Source organism: Hemitrygon akajei, chromosome 1, assembly GCF_048418815.1.
Source record: "Hemitrygon akajei chromosome 1, sHemAka1.3, whole genome shotgun sequence".
In the NCBI taxonomy this organism is placed as follows: Eukaryota; Metazoa; Chordata; class Chondrichthyes; order Myliobatiformes; family Dasyatidae; genus Hemitrygon; species Hemitrygon akajei.
In genome coordinates this window covers 219,492,398-219,520,353 of record NC_133124.1, presented here as the reverse complement: position 1 = coordinate 219,520,353, position 27,956 = coordinate 219,492,398, and the positions used below count along the sequence as shown (strand labels likewise).

Sequence of the window (27,956 nt, the reverse complement as noted above, 5' to 3'; positions counted from 1 at the left end):
CTCTCATCATTACCCAGCCGTTCCACACTCTCATCTTTACCCAGCCGTTCCACACTCTCATCATTACCCAGCCATTCCACACTCTCATCATTACCCAGCCATTCCTGTCTCTGCAACTGGCAGATACCACATCATTACCCAGCCATTCCACGCTCTCATCATTACCCAGCCGTTCCACTCTCTCATCATTACCCAGCCGTTCCACTCTCTCATCATTACCCAGCCGTTCCACACTCTCATCATTACCCAGCCATTCCACACTCTCATCATTACCCAGCCATTCCTGTCTCTGCAACTGGCAGATACCACATCATTACCCAGCCATTCCACGCTCTCATCATTACCCAGCCGTTCCACACTCTCATCATTACCCAGCCGTTCCACGCTCTCATCATTACCCAGCCGTTCCACACTCTCATCATTTCCCAGCCATTCCTGTCTGTGCAAATGGCAGATACCACATCATTACCCAGCCGTTCCACACTCTCATCATTACCCAGCCGTTCCACACTCTCATCTTTACCCAGCCGTTCCACACTCTCATCATTACCCAGCCATTCCACGCTCTCATCATTACCCAGCCGTTCCACTCTCTCATCATTACCCAGCCGTTCCACACTCTCATCATTACCCAGCCATTCCACACTCTCATCATTACCCAGCCATTCCTGTCTCTGCAACTGGCAGATACCACATCATTACCCAGCCATTCCACGCTCTCATCATTACCCAGCCGTTCCACACTCTCATCATTACCCAGCCGTTCCACGCTCTCATCATTACCCAGCCGTTCCACACTCTCATCATTACCCAGCCATTCCTGTCTGTGCAACTGGCAGATACCACATCATTACCCAGCCGTTCCACACTCTCATCATTAACAGCCGTTCCACACTCTCATCATTACCCAGCCGTTCCACACTCTCATCTTTACCCAGCCGTTCCACACTCTCATCATTACCCAGCCATTCCACACTCTCATCATTACCCAGCCATTCCTGTCTCTGCAACTGGCAGATACCACATCATTACCCAGCCATTCCACGCTCTCATCATTACCCAGCCGTTCCACTCTCTCATCATTACCCAGCCGTTCCACACTCTCATCATTACCCAGCCATTCCTGTCTCTGCAACTGGCAGATACCACATCATTACCCAGCCATTCCACGCTCTCATCATTACCCAGCCATTCCACGCTCTCATCATTACCCAGCCATTCCACGCTCTCATCATTACCCAGCCGTTCCACTCTCTCATCATTACCCAGCCGTTCCACACTCTCATCATTACCCAGCCATTCCACACTCTCATCATTACCCAGCCATTCCTGTCTCTGCAACTGGCAGATACCACATCATTACCCAGCCATTCCACGCTCTCATCATTACCCAGCCATTCCTGTCTCTGCAACTGGCAGATACCACATCATTACCCAGCCATTCCACACTCTCATCATTACCCAGCCGTTCCACGCTCTCATTATTACCCAACCGTTCCACACTCTCATCATTACCCAGCCATTCCACGCTCTCATCATTACCCAGCCGTTCCTGTCTGTGCAACTGGCAGATACCACATCATTACCCAGCCGTTCCTGTCTCTGCAACTGGCAGATACCACATCATTACCCAGCCGTTCCACTCTCTCATCATTACCCAGCCGTTCCACACTCTCATCATTACCCAGCCATTCCACACTCTCATCATTACCCAGCCGTTCCTGTCTCTGCAACTGGCAGATACCACATCTCCCTGGCAAATGAGGCTTGCTATACGGTTTTGCCAGATTGCAGACTTTCAATGCAAGAACATTTTGTCTCCAGCAAGTTCATCTAGGAACCAACTTATCCAGCAAGTAAGATACAGAGAAACTGGGCACCACAACTCGTAGGAAGCCGAGAGAAATGTCTTCCAGTGTAATCGGGCAGTTTGCTGCTAAGTGTTTCACAGCATTGGAGCCAGGTGAGTGGCAGCATGTTATACACATGGAGGTGGGCTCTTTGATCCACTGAGTCTGTAAAAACCAAGTATCCATTTACATTGCTCCCGTTCTGCGTTTCCAACAGCTCCCCCAGATACGTACCAGGGCCGTTTTCCGTCGGCCAGCTGATCTACTGACTTGGTCAGCAATTGACGGGAAACATTTCATGATACCACCTATGCCCTGTGGGTGAGATCCCACTTGGAGTACTGTGCTCATTTCTGGTTGCCTCACTACAGGAAGGATGTGGAAGCCATAGAAAGGGTGCAGAGGAGATTTACAAGGATGTTGCCTGGATTGGGGAGCATCCCTTATGAGAATAGGTTGAGTGAACTCGGCCTTTTCTCCTTGGAGCAACGGAGGATGAGAGGTGACCTGATAGAGGTGTACAAGATGATGAGAGGCATTGATCGTGTGGATAGTCAGAGGCTTTTTCCCAGGGCTGAAATGGTTGCCATGAGAGGATACAGGTTTCAGGTGCTGGGGAGTAGGTACAGAGGAGATGTCAGGAGTAAGTTTTTTACTCAGAGTGGTGAGTGCGTGGAATGGACTGCTGGCAACGGTGGTGCAGGTGTATACAATAGGGTCTTTTAAGAGACTTTTGTAGAAGTACATGAAGCTTAGAAAAATAGAGGGCTTATGGGTAAGCCTAATAATTTCTAAGGTAGGGACATGTTCAGCAGATTTTTGTGGGTCGAAGAGCCTGTATTGTGCTGTAGGTTTTCTGTGTTTGTACCTGCTTTGGGAGGAAACTGGAACACCTGGAAGGAACCATCACGGGGAGAATGTGTACAGCACCACTGTAGCATTGTGTTTAGGGTGACGCTATGTCAGCTTGGAGCATCGGAGTCAGAGTTCATTCCCAGCATCCTTTGTAAGGAGTCTCTGTACACCTTCCTCATGGAATGTGCGGGTTTTCTCCAGGTCTCCCGGTTTTCTCCCACGGTCCAAGGGCGTATTGGGTAAGTTAATTGATTATTTGTAAATTGTCCCATGATTTGGTTAGGGTTAAATCGGGTTGCTGGCCAGAAAGGCCTACTCTGTGCTGTATCTCTAAATAAAATAAATACACTGCTGGAGGTCAGGGTTGAACTTGGATAGCTCAACTGGCTGCATCATTGCTAGGAGTAGAGCTTATTGATTAAATAAGAACACGCAAAATGCTGGTGAAACTCAGCTGATCAGACAGCATCTATGGAAATTAATACAGTTAACATTTTGGGCTGAGACCTTCTTCAGGACTGGAAAGGAAGAGGAAAGAAGCCAAATAAGCTGTCAGACGATAGGCGAGCCCAGGTGTGGGAGGGGGGGGGATGAAGTGAGATGCTGGGAGGTGTTAAGTGGAAAAGCTAAAGGGCAGAAGCACGATGAAGGACCTCGGCCCAAAACATCAACTGTTCTTTCCTTTCCATAGATGCTCCCTGACCTGCTGAGTTCCTCCATCATTGCACACAAAATGCTGGTGGAACACAGCAGGCCAGGCAGCATCTATAGGGAGAAGCGCTGTTGACTTTTCGGGCCGAGACCCTTCGTCAGGACAGTGCTTCTTCCTATAGATGCTGCCTGGCCTGCTGTGTTCCACCAGCATTTTGTGTGTGTTGTTGTTTGAATTTCCAGCATCTGCAGATTTCCTCCTGTTTCCTCCATCATTATGTGTGTTTCTCTAGATTTCCAGAATCTGCTGAAACTAGTGATTTTCTTTTTAAAGTGGGAACAGGTATGTGCAATTCATCCTCAGAAGCTCACTCAGATAGTTGTACTAATTGATCTGATTCGTGCCTTCTGCCCCACTTTCTAATGTCCATTTCACTGATAGTTTTGGTTAACAATATCTCTCCGATATGGATACTCTGTTGGTAGAGTATTTCACATATGCACAAGCTACTAACAAATTTCTCTCAGCTCAATCTTTTTGGTCTTAAGGTAATGTTTATGGTCCATAACCCTGTGTGTAAGGTGAAAATGCCTCAGTATCTACTTCTGCCTTTTAAGAATCTTCCAATGTGACCACATTATCATTCATTTAAACTCCAGAGATTGTTCTGCTATTCCACTAAGACTTCGCTTCACAGAACAATCTTCTTAGCCCAGGAGCTGACCTTGCAATTTTTTTCTTGCATTTGTACTCTTCATTAGACTAACAATGTCTGGAATGACCTTAATCCCTGCTCAGTAATGGCACAGTGCAAGGTACAGCTTTTGTCACACTCTTAAAGAGTCTATTTTCTCTCTGTCAATACACTCAACTATGTTAAGTGTTCAGAGGAGATTGCCTGCCAGTTCCCTCAACATCTAAACCTTAGCTTTACTCTGTAACTGATATCAGTTCTGAGTGGGGAAGACCATTAGAGGTCAACTTGCAGTTCACTGTCACCTAGAACTGCATAACCACAGGCCATTCAGCCCATCATGTGCATGCAGCTATTTTGAAAGAGCTGTTCTATTCAGCCTCACAGAGTTCTGTTTGGATCAATTTTTTCTAATTTCCCTGTGAAAGCTACCATTGAATCTGCTTCCACTGTTCTTTTGGAGAGCAAATTCTTGAAAAATAAACTGAGTGCATGAAAATTGTTCCTCTTCTGGCAGTTTTCTTGGTTTCTTCACCTGGAAGAATGTTTCTGTAGATCTGAGGCAAGTTGCTGACTGGTCAAGGAGCTTCTGCCATCAGCAGGTGGACTATGCCATGTTCTTTTCGGGCCAGTTGCCATCATTCTCTATGTCCTTTTCTGCCCCGTGCCATAAGTTCACAGCTGGTAGTTTGCTTCTAAAGTTGGAGTCTGGCAGTGTAAAGCCTTCCTGTGGCTTGTCCAACCACTCCATGACAGAAGCAGCCATGTGTCTTGCCGGAGTAGCTGTTTCAGTGTATTTTTTATGATGGAGGAGCAATAACATTTCTCTCTTCCTCATTGTTCTTCACAACATGGTGTCCTCAATAACTTGCAACTCCCAGATCCTGATCTGCCTGCTCTTGTTAAAGGTGACCATTGTCATTAATAAACCAGCTGTTATTATTTGCATTCTTTCAGAGAGCAAATTAACCAACTGTAGCTGTCTTTATTCAGATAGAGTGGCTTGCTCTAAAGTCTTGCCTTAGCAACTGAAGGCAACCAAAAAAACGCATGATGTCAATTCCTCAGTCTTTTAAAAAAAAATGGACCAAGTTATCAGAGAACCCTTATTCACCTTGTGCTGGCTCCATTAATGTCTTCTTGGCTAGCCGGTGTTCCAGGGAAGCTCCAGGTATCAGAGAGGGGTGGCAGGTAGAGAAGACTGCTGTTCTTTGGTTACTTAGTTTTTGATTCGGAGCAAGAAGGCTGCGAGTGGCTGATTTCCAGAGTGAAGTCAGTTTTACTACTCGGGGTAAAAAAGAGGCAAGAGTGCACAGGCGCATGACGTCAGCCAGAAGAGCGCGGACGGTTTAAAAAGGACCGCCATATCCAGTGGGCAGCATTCGGAGTGAGGGGTGGCAGAGTGATAGGGCTTTGGCTCAACGGGCTTAGGCTGTAACGGGACGAGGCGAGGTAGGTTTACCTGTGTTATTTGCGGAAAGAAGGAAGTACGTGTGTGAGGCCAGTTTTCTTTGCTCGCTGTCAGATGTGGAAGGTTCAGGAGTCTCCCAGCCTCCCGGACGGCCATATCTGCACCCAGTGTGTCGAGTTGCAGCTCCTAAGGGACTGATTTAGGGAACTGGAGATGCAGCTCGATGACCTTCGACTGGTCAGGGAGAGCAAGGAGGTGATAGAAAGGAGTTATAGACAGGTGGTCACACTGGAGCCATGGGAGACAGACAAGTGGGTTACAGTCAGGAGGGGGAAGAGGAAGAGTCAGGTACTAGAGAGTATCCCTGTGGCTGTACCCCTTGACAATAAGTACTCCTGTTGGGGGGGGGCAGCCTACCTGGGGGAAGCAACAGGGGTCATGCCTCTGGCACAGAGTCTGGCCCTGTGGCTCAGAAGGGTAGGGAAGGGAAGAGGAAAGAAGTAGTGCTAGCAGACTCTATAGTCAGGGGGTCAGACAGGCGATTCTGTGGACGCAGGAAAGAAATTCAGACGGTAGTTTGCCTCCCGGGTGCCAGGGTCCAGGATGTTTCAGATCACGTCCAAGATATCCTGCAGTGGGAGGGAGAACAGTCGAAAGTCATGGTACATATTGGTACCAATGACATGGGTAGGAAAGGGGAAGAGGTCCTGCAAACAGACTACAGGGAGTTAGGAAGGAAGTTGAGAAGCAAGACCACAAAGGTAGTAATCTCGGGATTACTGCCTGTGCCATGCGACAGTGAGAATAGGAATAGGATGAGGTGGAGGATAAATGTGTGGTTGAGGGATTGGAGCAGGGGCCAGGGATTCAGATTTCTGGATCATTGGGACCTCTTTTGGGGCAGGTGTGACCTGTACAAAAAGGACGGGTTGCATTTGAATCCCAGAGAGACCAATATCTTGGCAGGGAGGTTTGCTAAGGCTTTTGGGGAGAGTTTAAACTAGAATTTTTGGGGGAATGGAAACCAGACTGAAGAGACTGGGAAAGAGGAGTTTGGCTCACAAATAGAGAAAGCTTGTAGACAGTGCAAGAGGGAGGATAGGCTGGTGATAGAGAACGGACGTACTCAGACCAAAGGTTTGAGATGTGTCTACTTTAATGCAAGGAGTGTTGTGAACAAAGCAGATGAGCTTAAAGTGTGGATCAGTACTTGGAGCTATGGTGTGGTGGTCATTACAGAGACATGGATGTCTCAGGGACAGAAATGGTTACTTCAAGTGCCGGGTTTTAGATGTTTCAGAAAGGACAGGGAGGGAGGCAAAAGAGGTGGAGGCGTGGCACTGTTGATCAGAGTCAGTGTCATGGCTGCAGAAAAGGTGGACGTCATGGAGGAATTGTCTACGGCATCTCTGTGGGCGGAGGTTAAGAACAGGAAGGGGTCAATAACTTTACTGGGTGTTTTTTTATAGGCCACCCAGTAGTAACAGAGATATCGAGGAGCAGATAGGGAAACAGATCCTGGAAAGTTGTAATAATAAGAGTTGTCATGATGGCAGATTTTAATTTCCCAAATGTCAATTGGCATCTCCCTAGAGCAAAGGGTTTAGATGGGGTGGAGTTTGTTAGGCATGTGCAGGAAGGTTTCTTGACACAAAATGTAAGTAATCCTACAAGAGGAGAGGCTGTACTTGATTTGGTACTGGGAAATGAACCTGGTCAAGTGTCAGATCTCTCAATGGGAGAGCATTTTGGAGATAGTGATCATAATTCTATCTCCATTACAATAGCATTGGAGAGAGATAGGAACAGACAAGTTAGAAAAACATTTAATTGGAGTAAGGGGAATTATGAGGCTCTCGGGCAGGAAATCGGAAGCTTAAATTGAGAACAGATGTTCTCAGAAAAGTACGGAAGAAATGTGGCAAATGTTCAGGGGGTATTTGTGTGGAGTTCTGCATAGGTACATTCCAATGAGATAAAAGTCATGGTAGGGTACAGGAACCATGGTGTGTACAAAGGCTGTAATAAATCTGCTCAAGAAGAAAAAAGCTTACAAAAGGTTCAGAGAGCTAGGTAATGTTACAGATCTAGAAGATAAGACTAATAGGAAGGAGTTTAAGAATGAAATTAGGAGAGCCAGAAGGAGCCATAAGAAGGCTTTGGCGTGCAGGATTAAGGAAAACCCCAAGGCATTCTACAAGTATGTGAAGAGCAAGAGGATAAGACGTGAAAGAATAGGACTTGTCAAGTATGACAGTGGGAAAGTCTGTATGGAAATAGCAGAGGTACTTAATGAATACTTCAGTATTCAGTATGGAAAAGGATCTTGGTGATTATAGTGATGACTTACAGCAGACTGAAAAGCTTGAGCATGCAGATATTAAGAAAGAGGATGTGCTGGAGCTTTTGGAAAACATCGTTGGATAAGTCACTGGGACCTGACGAGGTGTACCCCAGGCTACTGTGGGAGGCGAGGGTGGAGATTGCTGAGCCTCTGGCGACGATCTTTGCATCATCAATAGGGACGGGAGAGGTTCCGGAGGTTGTTCCCTTATTCGAGAAAAGGAGTAGAAATAGCCCAGGAAGTTATAGACCAGTGAGACTTACCTCAGTGGTTGGTAAGTTGATGGAGAAGATCCTGAGAGGCAGGATTTATGAATATTTGGAGAGGTATAATACGAGGGATGATTGATAAGTTCATGGCCTAAGGTAGAAGGAGTCAATTTTAGAAAACCTAGTACATTTATTTTTCAACACAGTCCCTCCTACATTTACACACTTAGTCCAGCGGTTGTGGAGCATATGGATCTTGGACCTCCAGGAAGTTTCCACAGATGGGGGATTAATAAGTTCGTGGTAGAAGGAGGTTAGTTATACAGCTACTGTTACACGCACATGCAGGTCAACTCTTTGAGTGATTATGCAGAAAGTTTGAAGTTAATAACTCAATACCTTGGGCCACAAACTTAACAATCACCCCTTCTGTGGACACTTTCTGGAGGTCCAAGATCCGTATGCTCCATGACCGCTGGACTAAGTGTGTAAATGTAGGAGGGGACTGTGTTGAAAAATAAATGTGCCAGGTTTTCTAAAATTGACTGCTTCTAGCGTAGGCCACAAACTTATCAATCACCCCTCATATGATTAGGAATAATTAACGTGGCTTTGTCAAGGACAGGTCGTGACTTACGAGTCTGATTGAATTTTCTGAGGATGTGACTAAACACATTGATGAAGGAAGAGCAGTAGATGTAGTGTATATGGATTTCAGCAAGGCATTTGATAAGTACCCCATGCAAGGCTTATTGAAAAAGTAAGGAGGCATGGGATCCAAGGGGATATTGCTTTGTGGATCTAGAACCGGCTTGCCCAGAGAAGGCAAAGAATGGTTGTAGACGGGTCATATTCTGCATGGAGGTGCCTCAGGGATCTGTTCTGGGACCCTTACTCCTCATGATTTTTATAAATGACCTGGATGAGGAAGTGGAGGGATGGGTTAGTAAGTTTGCTGATGATACAAAGGTTGGAGGTGTTGTGGATAGTGTGGAGGGCTGTCAGAGGTTACAGCGGGACATTGATAGGATGCAAAACTGGGCTGAGAAGTGGCAGATGGAGTTCAACCCAGTTAAGTGTGAAGTGGTTCATTTTGGTAGGTCAATATGATGGCAGAATATTGTATTAATGGTAAGACTCTTGGCAGTGTGGAGGATCAGAGGAATCTTGTGGTCCGAGACCATAGGACGCTCAAAGCAGCTGCGCAGGTTGACTCAGTGGGTAAGAAGGCATATGGTGTATTGGCCTTCATTAATCATGGAATTAAATTTAGGAGCCGAGAGGTAATGTTGCAGCTATATAGGACTTTGGTCAGACCCCACTTGGAGTACTGTGCTCAGTTCTGGTCGCCTCACTACAGGAAGGATGTGGAAGGGTGCAGAGGAGATTTACAAGAATGTTGCCTGGATTGGGGAGCATGCCTTATGAGAATAGGTTGAGTGAACTCGGCCTTTTCTCCTTGGAGTGACGGAGGATGAGAGGTGACCTGATAGTGGTGTACAAGATGATCATGTGGATAGTCAGAGGCTTTTTCCCAGGGCTGAAATAGTTGCCACAGGTTTAAGGTGCTGGGGAGTAGGTACAGAGGAGATGTCAAAGGTAAGCTTAGAGAAATAGAGGGCTATAGGTAAGCCTAGTAATTTCTAAGGTAGGGACATGTTCGGCACAACTTTGTGGGCTGAAGGGCCTGTATTGTGCGGTAGGTTTTCTACGTTCTATGTTCTGCAGGTATGCAGTACAAGGCAATCTCTTGCAGGGTCATCTATCACACTGGTGGAGTTTGTTAATGGCATGTTGGAAGCCTTAAAGACTACACCACCCTTCCTTGTGCTGAACTTGGTCCAGGGCCTCAAATGATGGCTGAGTAACTGGAAAATCACTTTGGCCATCATCGTGACATTTGACAGACCTGATCCAACACTGAAGAAATGTCTCAGCCTGAAACGTCAACTACTTATTCACTTCCATAGATGCTGCCTGACCTACTGAGTTTCTCTGGCAAGTTGTGTGTGTTCCAATACTCTGCTGTTCTTTACTGTGCAATTTAACTTTCTGTACCATGAGCAAAAGTAAATCAGACCCTCTGCATAGAGGAGGGTGGCTGTAATTCTGGAAGCACAGTGTCTGTGGAAGAAGAAATGGTTCTTCAACCGGAAATGTTACCTCTATTTCCACATATGTCACATGACCTGCTGAGGGCATTGTGTTTTCTGTTTTTATTTCAGATTTGCAGCAACCATAGGTTTTTGGATGAAGGGAGCACCAAACTGCCCTGGGCCTTCTGAGTCACAGTGATACCCATTCACAGCCTGACTAAAGAGTGCAGAATTTAAACCCATCCCTACTTAATTATTCACCAGGTCTTCAGAGTGCCTGCTGACTCACCAGCTATCAGAGCCGTGAGCATGGCTGGACGACTAACCTCATGACCCACCAACACCTCACAGTTCTTCCTGCTCCTCAAGAAGCTCTGAAGTGTGTTTTCAGAAACAAACAATTCTTCCTCCAGATGCTGAAGGAACACATGTAAAATGCCGGAGGAACTCAGTAGGTCAGGCTTATTCTATGGAAAAGAATAAGCAGTCGACATTTTGGGGCAAGGCCCTTCTTCAGGAGTGTTTTCCAGCAGAGTTTTTGGCCTAATGTCACCAGCTGTGAGTATCTTTCACATCTTGTTAATAATACTTAAAAGTATATTGTGTTCTTACAGCCTTGAAAGATTCCGTTGGGTGTAGATATGGAGTGTTTTGAAGAAAAGGGGAGTGGGGAATTAAATCCAGGCTTCTGGGAACATGAATAGCTCATTCTTTTCAGGGACCTCTGTCCCAGCCTGTTAAACAGCACATAGCACAGCAAGTCAGGCAGCATCCATGGAGGGGAATAAATAGCCAAACCCCTTTTTAGGAATGTGTTTTCGGGCAGGTCACCAGCTGTGAGTGGCTATCAGGGCTTATGAATAATACTTTGCGTGCATTGTGTTGTTAATGTCATCTTGAATAATTTCAAAGTTGGATGTAGATCAGAAGTGTGTGAAATTGTGATGCTTTAGGGAAGGAAAAATAAATTCTGGTTTCTGGAAATGTGGATAACTCGTTCTTTAGAGATCTGCTTCTCAGCCCATTAACTCCATTCCACTGAAACCCAACACGCATCCCACTTCCTCTTTTTAAAATCCCCCGTCCTTTGTAAAAGCCCTCTGTCCTCAGAGATATCACCGGACTCTGATCTCCCTTCCTTGTGTAGGTCCTTGGATCCCAGTGTCCTTTTTTCATGGGATTGGTAGAATGGACAAGCCACTATTCCCCTCTTACCAAAGATCAAATGTAAAGAAGCATAGCTTTTAGTCTGATCTACAAAAAGCTCAATTTTGGTTTCATCAGACCATGGAATCTTCCTGCTGATTCCAGTCTCCTGCCTGCTAACTCTAGCTTAGATGCCATCTGGTTTTTTTTCCAACAGTGCCTTTTTCTTTGCCACTCTCCCATAATGTTGCAACTGGTGAAGTACCCGAAGACATCTCAGCCGCTGAAGCTTGTAACTCTTCACTAGACCTCTTCTTGCACAGTCACTCAGTTTTTGAGGACTGCTTACTCTAGGCAGATTTACAGCTGTGCCATATTCTTTCTATTTCTTGATGATTGACTTAACTGTACTCCAAGGGATATTCAGTGACTTGGAAATGTTCTTGTATCCATCCCCTGACTTGTGCTTTACAACAACCTTTTTGCAGAGTTGCTTGGAGTGTTCTTTTGTCTTCATGGTGTAGTTTTTGCCAGGATACTGTCTCACCAGCAGTTGGACCTTCCAGATACAGGTGTATTTTTACTACAGTCAATTGAAACACCTCAACTGCACACAGGTCTCCAAAAACAGATCTCCACTTAACTAGTTAGTGACTTATGAAACCAGTTGGCTGCACCAGTGATGACTTGGTATGTTATATTAAAGGGGGTGAATACTTGTGCAATCAATTATTGTGATTATATTTATAGTTCATTTAGATCACTTTGTAGAGATCTGTCTGCCTTTGGCATGGAAGGATCTTTTTCTGTTGATGTGTCAAAAAAGCCAAATGAAATCAACTGTGATTCAATATTGTAAAACATGAAAACTTCCGGGGGGTGGGGTGAATACTTTTTATAGGCACTGTATATGTCACCACACACAGCCCTGAAATTCATTTTCTTGCAGGCATACTCAATAAATTCATAATGGAACAATAACCATGTAAAAATCTATGAATGACTACATCAATTTAGGCATTCGACCAGTGTGCAAAAGACTCAGATTGTACAAATCTAAAAGGAAAGAAATAATAATAAGCAATAACTATCAAGAATATGAGATGGAGTCCTTGAAAGTGAGTCCATAAGCCCATACGATATTGAAAAGAATTAGGCCATTTGGCCCCATCGAGTCTACTCCACCATTTCATCACAGCTGATCTAATTTTCCTCTCAGCCCTAATCTCCTGCCATCTCCCTGTATACCTTCTTACCCTGACTAATTAAGAATCTATGAACCTCTGCCTTAAATATACATAAAAGATTTGTCCTCCACAGCTGCCTGTGACTAAGAATTCCACAGATTCACTACCCTCTAGCTAAAGAAATTCCTCTGCACTTCGATTCTAAACGGACACCCCTCTATTCTGAGGATGTGTCCCCTGGTCTTAGACTGTCCCACCATAGGAAGCATCCTCTCCACATCCACTCTATTAAGGCATTTCTCCATTCGATAGGTTTCAATGAGGTCACTCTCATTCTTCTGAATTCCAGTGAATACAGGCCCAGAGCCATCAAACACTCCATATGACAAGCTGTTCAAACCTGGAATCATTTTTGTAAACCTCCTTTGCACCGTCTCCAGTTACAGTACATCCTTTCTAAAATAAGGGGGCCAAAGTGCTCTCAATGCTCTGAGAGGTTCACTAGTGCTTTATAAAGTTTCAACATTACATCTTTGCTTTTATATTCTAGTCCTTTTGAAAAGAATGCTAACGTTGCATTTGCTTTTCTCAACACCGACTCAACATGCAAATTAACCTTTAGGGAATCCTGCACAAGGTCTCTCAAGTCCCTTTGCACCTCAGTTTAGTTTGTATTTTCTCTCCATTTCGAAAATACTCAACCCCAACACAGACTCCTGTAGAACATCACCAGTCACTGGCAGCCAACCGCAAAAGGCTCCTTTTATTGCCACTCCCTGCTTTCTGCCAATCAGCCACTGCTTTATCCATGCTAGGATCTTTCCTGTAATACCATGGGCTCGTAGCTTGTTAAGCAGCCTCAACTCTGTCACCTTGTCAAAGATGTGAAAATCCAAGAATACAACGTCAACTGACTGTCCTTTGTCTATCCTGCTTGTTACTTCAAATAGTTCCAAAAGATGTATCAGGCAAGATTTCCCCTTGAGGAAACCATGCTGACTATGGCCTATTTCATCATCTGCCTCTGTCGTGGTTTCTCTTGCCCCACAAACGACCAGGAGATGCAAAAGATTCTTCAAGAAGTGTTAAACTTTAATTTGCAAATCAAAGCTGAGACAGTCATTGAGCTAGTCGCTGATTGCCCACCGATCCTTGTACATAGCATTTTTTATAGCAATCTCCTGGTTTAGTTGCATTAGCATATCCAATCGGTCTACAGTTGCGTATCACAAGTACATCCGCCATTATTGTTTCTACCCATTGACTTAATCATGTTCTAATCTACATCTCTTAGCTACCTCTCATTAACACACCATTATCATCTACATTCTTAAGATTTCATTCTCCTACTAAATTGGATACATAGCAAATAGCAAACTCAAAGCTGACTACATAATCTACATCTCTTAGCTAGCCTCTCATTAACACCAATCTTCTACATTCTTAAGATTCTCCTAAATTGGATACATGCATAGCAAATAGCAAGCTCAAAGCTGACTACATAATCTTGGTTACACAGCAAACAATGCAACTTTTATACTCCAATACCTCCAAGTACACTGAGATCTCATCCTTGATAATTGACTCCAACATCTTCCCAACCACTGAGGTCAGACTACCTGGCCTATAGGAAGGGTTTCGGCCCGAAACGTTGTCACTATCTCCTCCCATAGATGCTGTCTGGCCTGCTGAGTTCTGCCAGCATTTTGTGTTTTTACCTGGCCTATAGTTTCCTTTTTCTGCCTCTCTCGCTTCTGGAAGAGTGGAGTGACATTTGCAATTTTACAGATTTCCAGAAAAAATTGCAGAATCCAGTGATTCTTGGAAGATCATTATTAATGCCTCCACAATCTCTTCAGTCACTCTTTCAGAACTCTGGGGTGTACACCATCTGGTCCAGGTGGCTTATCTGCCTTCAGACCTTTCAGTTTCCCAAGAACTTTCTCTCTAGTGTTAGTAACTTCATACACTTCATGACTCCTGACACCTGGAGCTTCCACCATATTGCTAGTGTCTTCCACTCATTTGTGGAAACATTTCAATAGTGGGGCGAGTGAAGTTATCCCCTTTGGTTCAAGAGCTTGATGGTTGAGGGGACATTGGAAAAAAGTTGAATTTCCCCATGGGGATGAATAAAGTATCTATCTATCTATCTATCTATCTATCTATCTATTCCTGAACCTGGTTGTGAGTTCTGAGGCTCCTGTACCACCTTGCTGATGGCAGCAGCAAGAAGAGAGCATGTCCTGCAGGGTGGGGGTCCTTGATGATGGATGCTGCTTTCCTGTGACAACATTTTGTGTAGATATGGTCAATGGTTGGGAGGACATTACCCCTAATGGAATGGGCCGTATCTACTACTTTTGTAGGATATTGCATTCAAGGGCATTGATGTTTCCATACCAGGCTGTGATGCAGTTGGTCAATATAGTCTCTGTTACACATCCATTACAAGTTTATCAAAGTTTTAGATGTTATGCTAAATTTTCACAAACTCTGAAGGAAGTAGAGGGGTGCATGTAAACTGTATTTACATGCAGGACCCAAGAAAGGTCCTTTGAAATAATAAACCAGGAAATTTAAAGATGCTTACCCTCTCCAAACCATGGCAGTGAAGATCAAAACTATTCCTCCCATGTACATGCAAGTCAGTGAAGGTTGTAGCCCAATCTTTCCACTACAGGAATTCACTAAATCTGCTCTTCCTAGGTGAACTGTCTGCAATTGGCTTATTTTGGTCTCATCTCTCCCGGCTTCCTTTGTCCTGCCTGCTCCTGCATCACATTACTTCTACTCCAGAGCAGCATGAGTGTTGAGGAGACTAGAAACACTCAGCAAGTCAAGCAGCACTGTGGAATGAGAAAACCAGTTCACGTAGAATTCGGAGTCCTTTCATCAAAATGAGGACCAGTTAGAAAATAAATATACTAAGACTGGAGAGACTGTCATACTGGGAACCTACCAACAAGTGTGATGCAGTGTCTGTTTTCTCTTTGGAATCCCATTTTATTTTGTCTTTTGTTTTTCTTTTGCTTAGATTAAACAAGACAATGAATGCTATGTGTTACCTGTTTGATTTTTTTTTAACACTCTCCAGTTGCCTCATGGATCACTGACTCCTCACCTACCCTCCATCAAATGCCCATTTCTGTGACTCCAACTCTCGAAAGTCACACTGAACATAGAACAGTATAACATGATGTTGTGTGGATCTTTTAACTTACTCTAAGATCAACCTAACCCTTTCCTCCTAATAGCCCTCCATTTTCCTGTCATCCATGTGCCTATCTAAGAGTTTTGTAAATGTCTCTAATGTATTTACTTCTACCATTACCTCTGGCACCGCATTTGCTGAATCTACCAGTCTCTGTGTTAATGAAAGAAACTATCTAACTATCCCTTAACATTCCCGCACCCCCCATTCTTTCCTCCGATCACCTTCAAATTATGCCCCCGTGTATTAGCCATTTCCAGCCTCTGGCTATCCACTCAATCTATGTCTCTTATCATCTTGTGTGTTCACCTCTGTCAAATCACCTCTTGCAAAGAGAGAACCCATTCAACCTTTCTTCATAAGATATAATCTGTATTCCAGGCAGTATCCTGGTAAATCTGCTCTGCACCCTCTCTAAAGCTTCCATATCCTTCCTATAATGAGGTGACCAGAACGGAACACAATTCTCCAAAGTGTGGCCTAACCAGAGTTTTATGGAGTTGCAACATTACCACACAGCTGTTGAACTTGATCCCCTGACCAATGACTGTCTAGTCTGTGGCATTCAAGACCAGTGATACAGAACTGTACAAACATAGAACATAGAAAATAGGTGCAGGAGTAGGCCATTTGGTAGATAGATAGATACTTTATTCATCCCCATGGGGAAATTCAACTTTTTTTCCAATGTCCCATACACTTGTTGTAACAAAACTAATTACATACAATACTTAACTCAGTAAAAAAAAATATGATATGCATCTAAATCACTATCTCAAAAAGCATTAATAATAGCTTTTAAAAAGTTCTTAAGTCCTGGCGGTTGAATTGTAAAGCCTAATGGCATTGGGGAGTATTGACCTCTTCATCCTGTCTGAGGAGCATTGCATCGATAGTAACCTGTCGCTGAAACTGCTTCTCTGTCTCTGGATGGTGCTATGTAGAGGATGTTCAGAGTTTTCCATAATTGACCGTAGCCTACTCAGCGCCCTTCGCTCAGCTACCGATGTTAAACTCTCCAGTACTTTGCCCACGACAGCGCCCACCTTCCTTACCAGCTTATTAAGACGTGAGGCGTCCCTCTTCTTAATGCTTCCTCCCCAACACGCCACCACAAAGAAGAGGGCGCTCTCCACAACTGACCTATAGAACATCTTCAGCATCTCACTACAGACATTGAATGACGCCAACCTTCTAAGGAAGTACAGTCGACTCTGTGCCTTCCTGCACAAGGCATCTGTGTTGGCAGTCCAGTCTAGCTTCTCGTCTAACTGTACTCCCAGATACTTGTAGGTCTTAACCTGCTCCACACATTCTCCATTAATGATCACTGGCTCCATATGAGGCCTAGATCTCCTAAAGATTTGGCCCTTCGAGCCTGCACAGCCATTCAGTGCGATCATGGCTGATCATCCAACTCAGAACCCTGTACCTGTTTTCTCTCCATACCCCCGATCCCTTTAGCCACAAGGGCCATATCTAACTTCCTCTTAAATATAGCCAATGAACCAGCCTCAACTGTTTCCTATGGCAGAGAATTTCACAGATTCACCACTCTCTGTGTGAAGAAGTTTTTCCTCATCTCGGTCCTAAAAGGCTTCCCCTTTATCCTTAAACTGTGACCCCTCGTTCTGGACTTCCCCAACATCGGAAACAATCTTCCTGCATCTAGCCTGTCCAATCCCTTTAGAATTTTATATGTTTCAATAAGATCCCCCCTCAATCTTCTAAATTCCAGCGAGTATAAGCCTAGTCGATCCAGTCTTTCTTCATATGAAAGTCCTGCCATACCAGGAATCAATCCAGTGAACCTTCTTTGTACTCCCTCTATGGCAAGAATGTCTTTCCTCAGACCAGGGGACCAAAACTGCACACAATACTCTAGGTGCGGTCTCACCAAGGCCTTGTACAACTGCAGTAGAACCTCCCTGCTCCTGTACTCAAATCCTTTTGCTACAAAATTCTAAGAGCGAGAAAACAATTGCCAGAGACAGAATTGGATGCATGTCAACTCTGGCAGAGTTTGCAGGCCATTACTTCCTACAAAGCGAAACATAACATTGTGATTGGCACTGATGCTTCACTCCCAGATGAGCTCATAGTGCCTCTTATGCTCACTATGAAAGGGAGAATAAAACTACAGCTGTGGGAACCCTTTCAGCACCTGCTGACCCTGTTATCTCTGGCTCAGAGGCTGACCCCTTGCAAGTTGTCAGGTCCTGATGGTGTATCTGATAGGGCACAAAAAACCTGTGCCAAGCAAATAGCAGGAGTGTTCTAGGACATCTTCAGTCTCGCTGCTGCATCAGAGGTTCTCACCTGCTTCAAAGGGCCAACAATGATGCCAGTGCCCAAGAAGAGCAGGGTGAGCTGCCTCAAAGACCATCTCCTAGTGGCACTCACAACTACCATGATGAAGTGCTTTGACAGTTTGGTCAAGGCCAGGATCAACTGCCTAAGCAAGAACCTAGACCCAGTGCAATTTGCTTATGGCCACAATAGGTCTACAGTAGATGCAATCTCACTGGCTCTCCACTCAGCCTTGGATCACCTCGAAACTAGCAATACCTACCTCAGCCTGCTGTTTATTGATTACAGCTCAGCGTTCAACACCATCACACCCTTGGTTCTAATCAACAAGCTGCAAATCCAAGGCCTGTGTACCCCCCCTCAGCAACTAGATCCTTGACTTCCTCATTGGGAGATCGGAAATAACATCTTTCTCACTGACTATCAACACCGGGTGCACCCCAAGGATGCGTATTTAGCCCACTGCTCTACCCTTTCTACACTCACGACTGTGTGGCTAGGCATATCTCAAACACTGTCTATACATTTGCCAATGACATAACCATGGTGATGAAGAGGCATACAGGACAGAGAAAGATCAGCTGGTTGAGGCGTATCATAGCAACAACCTTGCTCTCAACATCAGTAACACTGAGTAATTGACCATGAATTTCAGGAAGGAGAAGTCGAGGGAACACACACCAGTCCTCATCAAGGGATCAGAAGTGGAAAGGAAGAGCAGCTTCAAGTTCCTGGGTGTCCAGAGGATATATCTTGGGCCCAACATATTGATGCAATTACTAAGAAGGCATAACAGTGGCTATATTTCATTAGGAGTTTGTTATGTCACCAAAGATGTTTGCAAATTTCTACAGATGTGCTGTGGAAGCAGTCTAACTGGTTGCATCACTGGTACGGAGGGGCCACTGCACAGGATCGGAAAAAGCTGCAGCAAGTTGCAAACTCAGCTGGCTCCACCGTGGGCACTTGCCTCCCCAGCGTCCAGGACACCAACAAAAGGCAATGCTCGAAAAGGTGACATCCATCTTTTAAGGACCCCCATCACCCAGGGCATGCCTTGCTACCAGCGAGGAGGAGGTACAGGAACCTGAAGAGAGACACTCGATGTTTCAGGAACAGCTTCTTTCCCTCTGCTTTCAAATTTCTGAATCAACAACGATGCCATGAACACTTAAGTATTATCTTCTCTTTTTGCACTACTTATTTAATTTTATATATGCTTATTGTAATTTATATTTTTATTGTGTATTACACTGTACTGTCACCACAAAACAACAAACTTCACAACATATGCCAGTGATATTCAACCTGATTCTGAAGGCCACTCACACCATATACTTTCTTAACCACCCGATCAACTTGTGCGGCATCTTTGAGAAATGTATGGATGTGGACCCCAAGATCCCTCTCACTCCACACTGCTGGTAATCCTGCCATTAACCTTGTACTCTGGTTTCAAATTCGACCTTCCAAAGTGAATCAGTTCACACTTCACTGCATTGAAATCCATCTGCCACCACTTAGCCCAGCACTGCATCTTGTCAATGTCATGTTGTAACCTAGGGCAACCTTTTCCACTGTCCACAATATCACCAATCTGCTTGTGTAAAGGAAGAATCTTTATACAGCACCCCAATCTTGTCAAAGTCCTGCAGAGAGCTGTTTCAGAGGAATTGAACATGGATACATGGTGTGATATCAATTCCTAGAACTTGGTTTATGATGATGCTAGTGACCATTCAGACCTGGATGACAGGTGGGTTCCCCACGCAGGGTTCATGTTGTGTTCTGAGGTGTTGGACGTGCTTTGGGTGTGTTCGGGGAGTGATATAATATCTGAGGGTGATGCTGTTGATCAGAGTCCTGGAGCAATACAGCACGGATTCTGGCCCTTTGGCTCATTCAGTCCGTGCTGATCACGTGTCCACCCAGCTAGTCCAATATCCTGTGTGTATGAGTGTGTGATGTCTGTGTGTATGAGTGTGTGATGTCTTTGTGTGAGTGTGTGTGGATGAGAGTGTATGTGTGATGTGTCTGTGAGTGTGTGTGGATGAGAGTGTATGTCTGTGTGTGTATGAGTGTGTGATGTCTTTGTGTGAGTGTGTGTGTGTCCGTGTATGTGTGATGTGTCTGTGAGTGTATATCTGTGTGTGTGTGAGTGTGTGTGTGTCCGTGTATGTGTGATGTGTCTGTGAGTGTGTGTGGATGAGAGTGTATGTCTGTGTGTGTATGAGTGTGTGATGTCTTTGTGTGAGTGTGTGTGTGTCCGTGTATGTGTGATGTGTCTGTGAGTGTGTGTGGATGAGAGTGTATATCTGTGTGTGTATGAGTGTGTGATGTCTTTGTGTATGTCTGTGAGTGTGTGTGTGTCCGTGTATGTGTGATGTGTCTGTGAGTGTGTGTGGATGAGAGTGTATGTCTGTGTGTATGAGTGTGTGATGTCTTTGTGTGAGTGTGTGTGGATGAGAGTGTATGTGTGATGTGTCTGTGAGTGTGTGTGGATGAGAGTGTATGTCTGTGTGTGTATGAGTGTGTGATGTCTTTGTGTGAGTGTGTGTGTGTCCGTGTATGTGTGATGTGTCTGTGAGTGTGTGTGGATGAGAGTGTATATCTGTGTGTGTATGAGTGTGTGATGTCTTTGTGTGAGCGTGTGTGTGTCCGTGTATTTGTGATGTGTCTGTGAGTGTGTGTGGATGAGAGTGTATGTGTGTGTATGAGTGTGTGATGTCTTTGTGTGAGTGTGTGTGTCCATGTATGTGTGATGTGTCTGTGAGTGTGTGTGGATGAGAGTGTATGTCTGTGTGTGTATGAGTGTGTGATGTCTTTGTGTGAGCGTGTGTGTGTCCGTGTATTTGTGATGTGTCTGTGAGTGTGTGTGGATGAGAGTGTATGTGTGTGTATGAGTGTGTGATGTCTTTGTGTGAGTGTGTGTGTGTCCGTGTATGTGTGATGTGTCTGTGAGTGTGTGTGGATGAGAGTGTATGTCTGTGTGTGTATGAGTGTGTGATGTCTTTGTGTGAGTGTGTGTGTGTCCGTGTATGTGTGATGTGTCTGTGAGTGTGTGTGGATGAGAGTGTATGTCTGTGTGTGTATGAGTGTGTGATGTCTTTGTGTGAGTGTGTGTGTGTCCATGTATGTGTGATGTGTCTGTGAGTGTGTGTGGATGAGAGTGTATGTGTGTGTATGAGTGTGTGATGTCTTTGTGTGAGTGTGTGTGTGTCCGTGTATGTGTGATGTGTCTGTGAGTGTATATCTGTGTGTGTATGAGTGTGTGATGTCTTTGTGTGAGTGTGTGTGTGTCCGTGTATGTGTGATGTGTCTGTGAGTGTGTGTGGATGAGAGTGTATGTCTGTGTGTGTATGAGTGTGTGATGTCTTTGTGTGAGTGTGTGTGTGTCCGTGTATGTGTGATGTGTCTGTGAGTGTATATCTGTGTGTGTATGAGTGTGTGATGTCTTTGTGTGAGTGTGTGTGTGTCCGTGTATGTGTGATGTGTCTGTGAGTGTGTGTGGATGAGAGTGTATGTCTGTGTGTGTGTGTCCGTGTATGTGTGATGTGTCTGTGAGTGTGTGTGGATGTTGTGTTTCTTGTGGTCATGCTATGTTGGCACTGGAATGACACTTGTGGGCTGCCCCCCACGGGTTGCGTTTGCTGTTAACGCACACGGTGCGTTTCACTGTATGTTTCGGTGTACACGTGATCAATAAATGAATCTGAATCAGCTCAGAGCTTGCCAGACTAGAGGATATGGCAGCCATTCTGCTGGCGATGGTGACCCGATCACAGAGAGGAGCACCGACCCAGAAAAGCTGGTAAACAAAGTTGCTGCTCATTCCGAGTCTCGAGATCAGGGCAAAGATGAGTTTTATTTGTCATGTGTACATTGAAACACACAGTGAAATGTGTCGCTTGTGTCAGCCAGCTGCATAGTCCAAAGATGTGCTGGGGGCAGCCTGCAATTGTCGCCACACTTCTGGTGCCCAAAATAGCATGTCCACAACTCACTAACTCCATCCCATACAGCTCTGGAATGTGGGACGAAACCCACGTGGTCACGGAAAAAGGCACAAGCTTCTTACAGATAGTGGTGGGAATTGAACCTGGGTCACTGGTACGCCATGTTATGCATCTTATCAACAAATGGCTGCTGGAGTAGAGATCCCCCCATTCTTCAGGCTGGATCCTCCGAGCGACGCTCTGCTTGAATGTTAACATCCAACTCCTTCCTATTGAACAGCCGTTCCATCCCTGTGCTGGTCAGGGGCCAGAAAAATGCAGGGAAGGATAATGAGGTTGGGGTATCGAAAACCTGCTGTTCGCTGGTTTTAATCAGAACCACGTTCATTATCACTGAATTTTACAGTACTGAGCAAAATTCTCAGATGCACTCACATAGTATATACAGGATATATGGTTTGTGCGTGTGCGTGCGTGTGTGTGTGTATGTACGCACACACTTCGGTTGTCCATCAGAATCCGATGACGACGTCCACTCCTTTAACGGTGAGATCTTTGATGACTATACAGTCCTATCCTGGACCCACAAGTTCTATTGCAGGTGGGACATGGGGTAATGGTGGTAGTGATGGCAATCATGGCTGCATTTCTCCTGGCTCTCTTCTGCTGTCTTCTGGTTGTTCTCTCCATCTCCAGAATACGAACCCCGTCCCTACACAGCTGTCACCAAGTGTTACGGTCAGCAGCAACATCCTCCAGGTCCTCAGGTCTGATCTTGCACTTCCTTAAAGCGTTCTTCATCTGATCCTTATTGTGCTTCTTCGGCCCTCCAGCTGAGCGTCGACCATGATTGACAAGGCCACCTGTGGCAATAGTAGGGGCATATCACTCCTTTCTGTTGCTGGAAAGGTCCTGGCTAAGGTGATGCTTCAGAGGCTCATCAGCAACATCACCGAGTCAATGCTGCCTGAATCACAGTGTGAATTTCGGAAGAACAGGAGCACAATCGACATGATCTTCACAGCCCGGCAGCTTCAGGAAAAGTGCCGGGAGCAACATCGAGACCTGTTTATGGCCTTTGTCGACCTTTCCAAAGCATTCGACACTGTGCAAAGAGAGCTCGTATGGGATGTTCTCCTCAGGTTTGGCTGTCCCAATAAATTTGTTAACATCATCTGCCAGTTCTGTGATGGGATGACTGCTCAGGTGTGTGACCACACACACACACACACACACACACACACACACACACACACACACACACACACACACACACACACACACACACTCACTCACTCACTCACTCACTCACTCACTCACTCACTCACTCACTCACTCACTCACTCACTCTCACACACACACACACACACACCTGTGCCTGACTTTTGTACAATACTCTATCTGTCCAAGGTGGGGCGGAGAGCAAGTTTGTATATCTGGTGGGAACAAAGGATGTTGGGAACAGTGAGGGTGGAGCGCCGTGGGGAGGTTGTAGATGTGGGACAGGTGGCAGAGAAGGAGTTCCAGGGCAGGTGGTGGAGCGAGTGCAGACTCACACAACCCTGAGACACCAGGCAAGCTCATTTGATTCCAAACAGTTGATTTATTAGTCATTACAGAATATCTTTCTGTTTGCTCCTCTCTCCCTTCCCCTTTGCCCAACCATGATTCCCTTCCTTCTAGCCCCTTCCCATTCTCGGTCATGTCATTAAATTTGTTTTTTTTTGTAGCAGCAGCACAGTGCAATAAATAAAATTACTACAATACTGTGTAAAAGTCTTAGGCACCTTAGCTATAGATTTGTGTATGTGTGAGAGAGTGTGCGATGCACCATCAATAACTCTGAAGCGTGAGGCAAGATATTGACTGGAAGAAAGAACAAGCAGCAATTGACCACCATATTACATCCTGGAGAATGAGGCCGGGCTCAGGCCTCAATCGCCTTTATACAGGGGTCTGTGGGAGGAGCCACAGGAGCAGTCCAGACAGGTATATGTAGTTCACCACATTCACCCCCCCCCCCTGTTTTAAAAAGAGTCCCCAGGTGGCGAAGTTTCTTACAAGTATATTTACAGGTTAAGTCTATCAGGTGGTCGAATCTTTCGCTGCGATCTGCGTAGTTCCGGCTGTGATTGCACAGATGCCGGTGGTGGTGATTGCACAGGTGCCGGAGGTGGTGATTGCACAGGTGCCGGTGGTGGTGATTGCACAGGTGCCGGAGGAGGTGATTGCACAGGTGCCGGTGGTGGTGATTGCACAGGTGCCGGTGGTGGTGATTGCACAGGTGCCGGAGGTGGTGATTGCACAGGTGCCGGTGGTGGTGATTGCACAGGTGCCGGAGGTGGTGATTGCACAGGTGCCGGTGGTGGTGATTGCACAGGTGCCGGTGATGGTGATTGCACAGGTGCCGGTGCTGGTGATTGCACAGGTGCCGGAGGTGGTGATTGCACAGGTGCCGGAGGTGGTGATTGCACAGGTGCCGGTGGTGGTGATTGCACAGGTGCCGGTGGTGATGATTGCACAGGTGCCGGTGGTGATTGCACAGGTGCCGGTGATGGTGATTGCACAGGTGCCGGTGGTGGTGATTGCACAGGTGCCGGTGGTGGTGATTGCACAGGTGCCGGTGGTGGTGATTGCACAGGTGCCGGAGGTGGTGATTGCACAGGTGCCAGTGGTGGTGATTGCACAGGTGCCGGAGGAGGTGATTGCACAGGTGCCGGTGGTGGTGATTGCACAGGTGCCGGAGGTGGTGATTGCACAGGTGCCGGTGGTGGTGATTGCACAGGTGCCGGAGGTGGTGATTGCACAGGTGCCGGTGGTGGTGATTGCACAGGTGCCGGTGATGGTGATTGCACAGGTGCCGGTGCTGGTGATTGCACAGGTGCCGGAGGTGGTGATTGCACAGGTGCCGGAGGTGGTGATTGCACAGGTGCCGGTGGTGGTGATTGCACAGGTGCCGGAGGTGGTGATTGCACAGGTGCCGGTGGTGGTGATTGCACAGGTGCTGGAGGAGGTGATTGCACAGGTGCCGGTGGTGGTGATTGCACAGGTGCCGGAGGTGGTGATTGCACAGGTGCCGGAGGTGGTGATTGCACAGGTGCTGGTGGTGGTGATTGCACAGGTGCCGGAGGTGGTGATTGCACAGGTGCCGGAGGAGGTGATTGCACAGGTGCCGGAGGTGGTGATTGCACAGGTGCCGGAGGTGGTGATTGCACAGGTGCCGGTGGTGGTGATTGCACAGGTGCCGGAGGAGGTGATTGCACAGGTGCCGGTGGTGGTGTTTGCACAGGTGCCGGAGGTGGTGTTTGCACAGGTGCCGGTGGTGGTGATTGCACAGGTGCCGGAGGAGGTGATTGCACAGTTGCCGGTGGTGGTGATTGCACAGGTGCCGGTGGTGGTGATTGCACAGGTGCCAGAGGTGATGATTGCACAGGTGCCGGAGGTGGTGATTGCACAGGTGCCGGAGGTGGTGATTACACAGGTGCCGGAGGTGGTGATTGCACAGGTGCCGGAGGTGGTGATTGCACAGGTGCCGGAGGTGGTGATTACACAGGTGCCGGAGGTGGTGATTCTCAGGTGCCGGTGGTGGTGATTGCACAGGTGCTGGAGGAGGTGATTACACAGGTGCCGGAGGTGGTGATTGCACAGGTGCCGGAGGTGATTGCACCGGAGACGGTGGTTGTGCTGGTTTCGGCCTAACTGGAGGTGTCAGCCCACTAGGCATCAGTGATCCCTCATGTGCGTGCGAGATGCCCGGTATAGGAGTGTCGTGAGGAGTCTGTGTAGGGCTCGGTGTACGTGGTGTCACCTCGGGTACAGGGTTCATAGTTACCGTGGAGTGTTCGGGATAGTGGTCTGCTGTTCCTGCGGGCGCCAGGTCGCGGACGGAGACCGTGTCCTCCCGCCCATCAGTGTGTGTGAGATTGTGAATGTGTGAGTGTGTGCGTGAGAGAGTGTGAGTGTGCATGTGTGAGAGAGAGTGTGTGTATGTGAGTGTGGCAGTGTACATGGTGCAGAGAAAGGAATGATGAGATGTCATTCATGGATTGTTCAGATCTAGTGGTGGAGGGAGAGAGACGGGAACAGGTTACACAGTGAGAAGTTCAGGCAGAGGTTGTAAACAAGTGTGTCAGAGAGCAGCTGGTGTAACATTGAGACAAGGGAGCAGAGTTGGGTCATTCAATAAAGCTGATTTATTTTCCCTCTCAACCACATTCTCCTGCCTTCTCCCCATAATCTTTGAAGCCCTGATTAATCAACCTCCTGTAAACACCCCATGAGGGAGGGAGTGGCGGAGGTGACAAAATGGAGTTATTGCAGGTTAGATTGATAGGCAGATTGACAGGATGTTGGCAGTGTTTGGGCCGATGTGTTCGTCAACATGAGTGTGACTGTGTGAACAGTAAACCAGGCCAGATTGTTATTTTCCACTGTTGAACCAGTTTTTTTTCCCCTCTGTGCTTGTTTTTTACTAACTGACACAACCCATGCAATTGGAAACACAGCAACGGCCCGACAAAGATGCAAGCGATGGCTGATGCTGGTATGGGGCAACACTCAGTGGGGGAGGGAGAGGAACTGTGAAAGGAGGTGGTCAGTATTTGCCCAGCTTACACACCGACCCCAGCACTGGATACGGAGTTATTGCACAACTGGTATATTGAAGCAAGGTATCTAAGATCTGTACGCCATCTGCAAACACCTCAGAACGTCAGTCTGCTGCAGGAAATTTTCTGGAGGTTTGGTATGTCACTGAAGAGAAGAGGAAAGCCCTTAACTCCGGGTGGAGTCATCGGGACGCCGTCATGACCACGCTTTTTTTAGCAGGCTTCCTTATTTTTACGAGGCCGAGTTTCAGCACGGATGGAAAGTGTGCAAGGGAGCCGGCTGGATTCGAACTCTCATCCTTCGCTCAGAAGTCCGGCGTTGGTGCCACCACGCCACCAGCCGGCCTGTGTCACTACAGACTCTCGCTAATTTCTACGGATGTTCCATGGAGAACATTCTAACTGGTTACATCTCCATCGTGGACACTGGCCTTCCCACCAGAGGACATTTCAGCTCCGACTAGGAGTTGAGGATGCCATCATCTACCTGCTGAACCGTGTCTACGCCCACCTGGACAAGCCGGCAAGCACTGTGAGGGTCAGTTTTTTTGACTTCTCCAGTGCGTTCAACACCATCCGCCCTGCTCTGCTGGGTGAGAAGCTGACAGTGATGCAGGTGGATGCTTCCCTGGTGTCATGGATTATTGATTACCTGACTGGCAGACCACAGTACGTGCGCTTGCAACACTGTGTGTCAGACAGAGTGGTCAGCAGCACTGGGGCTCCACAGAGGACTGTCCTGTCTCCCTTTCTCTTCACCATCTACACCTCGGACTTCAACTACAACACAGAGTCTTGCCATCTTCAGAAGTTTTCTGATGACTCTGCCATAGTTGGATGCATCAGCAAGGGAGATGAGGCTGAGTACAGGGCTCGGTGGGAAACTTTGTCACATGGTGCGAGCAGAATCATCTGCAGCTTAATGTGAAAAAGACTAAGGAGCTGGTGGTGGACCTGAGGAGGGCTAAGGCACCGGTGACCCCTGTTTCCATCCAAGGGGTCAGTGTGGACATGGTGGAGGATTACAAATACCTGGGGATACGAATTGACAATAAACTGGACTGGTCAAAGAACACCGAGGCTGTCTACAAGAAAGGTCAGAGCCGTCTCTACTTCCTGAGGAGACTGAGGTCCTTTAACATCTGCCAGATGATGCTGAGGATGTTCTATGAGTCTGTGGTGGCCAGTGCTATCATGTTTGCTGTTGTGTGCTGGGGCAGCAGGCTGAGGTAGCAGACACCAACAGAATCAACAAACTCATTCGTAAGGCCAGTGATGTTGTGGGGGTGGAACTGGACTCTGACGGTGGTGTCTGAAAAGAGGATGCTGTCCAAGTTGCATGCCATCTTGGACAATGTCTCCCATCCACTCCATAATGTACTGGTTAGGCACAGGAGTACATTCAGCCAGAGACTCATTCCACCG

At 46.6% G+C, this 27,956-nt stretch overlaps 2 protein-coding genes across 2 annotated transcripts in view; both read left to right on the top strand.

Moving 5' to 3' along the window:
* piwil2 (piwi-like RNA-mediated gene silencing 2) overlaps positions 1-15,304 on the top strand; it is a 142,310-nt gene extending 127,006 nt beyond the window's left edge. The window contains exons 24-25 of the mRNA XM_073061751.1: positions 10,241-10,669; positions 15,154-15,304. Coding sequence (XP_072917852.1) covers positions 10,241-10,257 — 17 coding nt within the window. The 3' untranslated portion in view covers positions 10,258-10,669; positions 15,154-15,304. The remainder of the gene's footprint in view (positions 1-10,240; positions 10,670-15,153) is intronic.
* Positions 15,305-18,716: 3,412 nt separating this feature from the next.
* slc39a14 (solute carrier family 39 member 14) overlaps positions 18,717-27,956 on the top strand; it is a 53,227-nt gene continuing 43,987 nt past the window's right edge. Inside the window, exon 1 of the mRNA XM_073061711.1 lies at positions 18,717-19,143. The gene's annotated coding sequence lies outside the window, so the exon portion shown is untranslated. The remainder of the gene's footprint in view (positions 19,144-27,956) is intronic.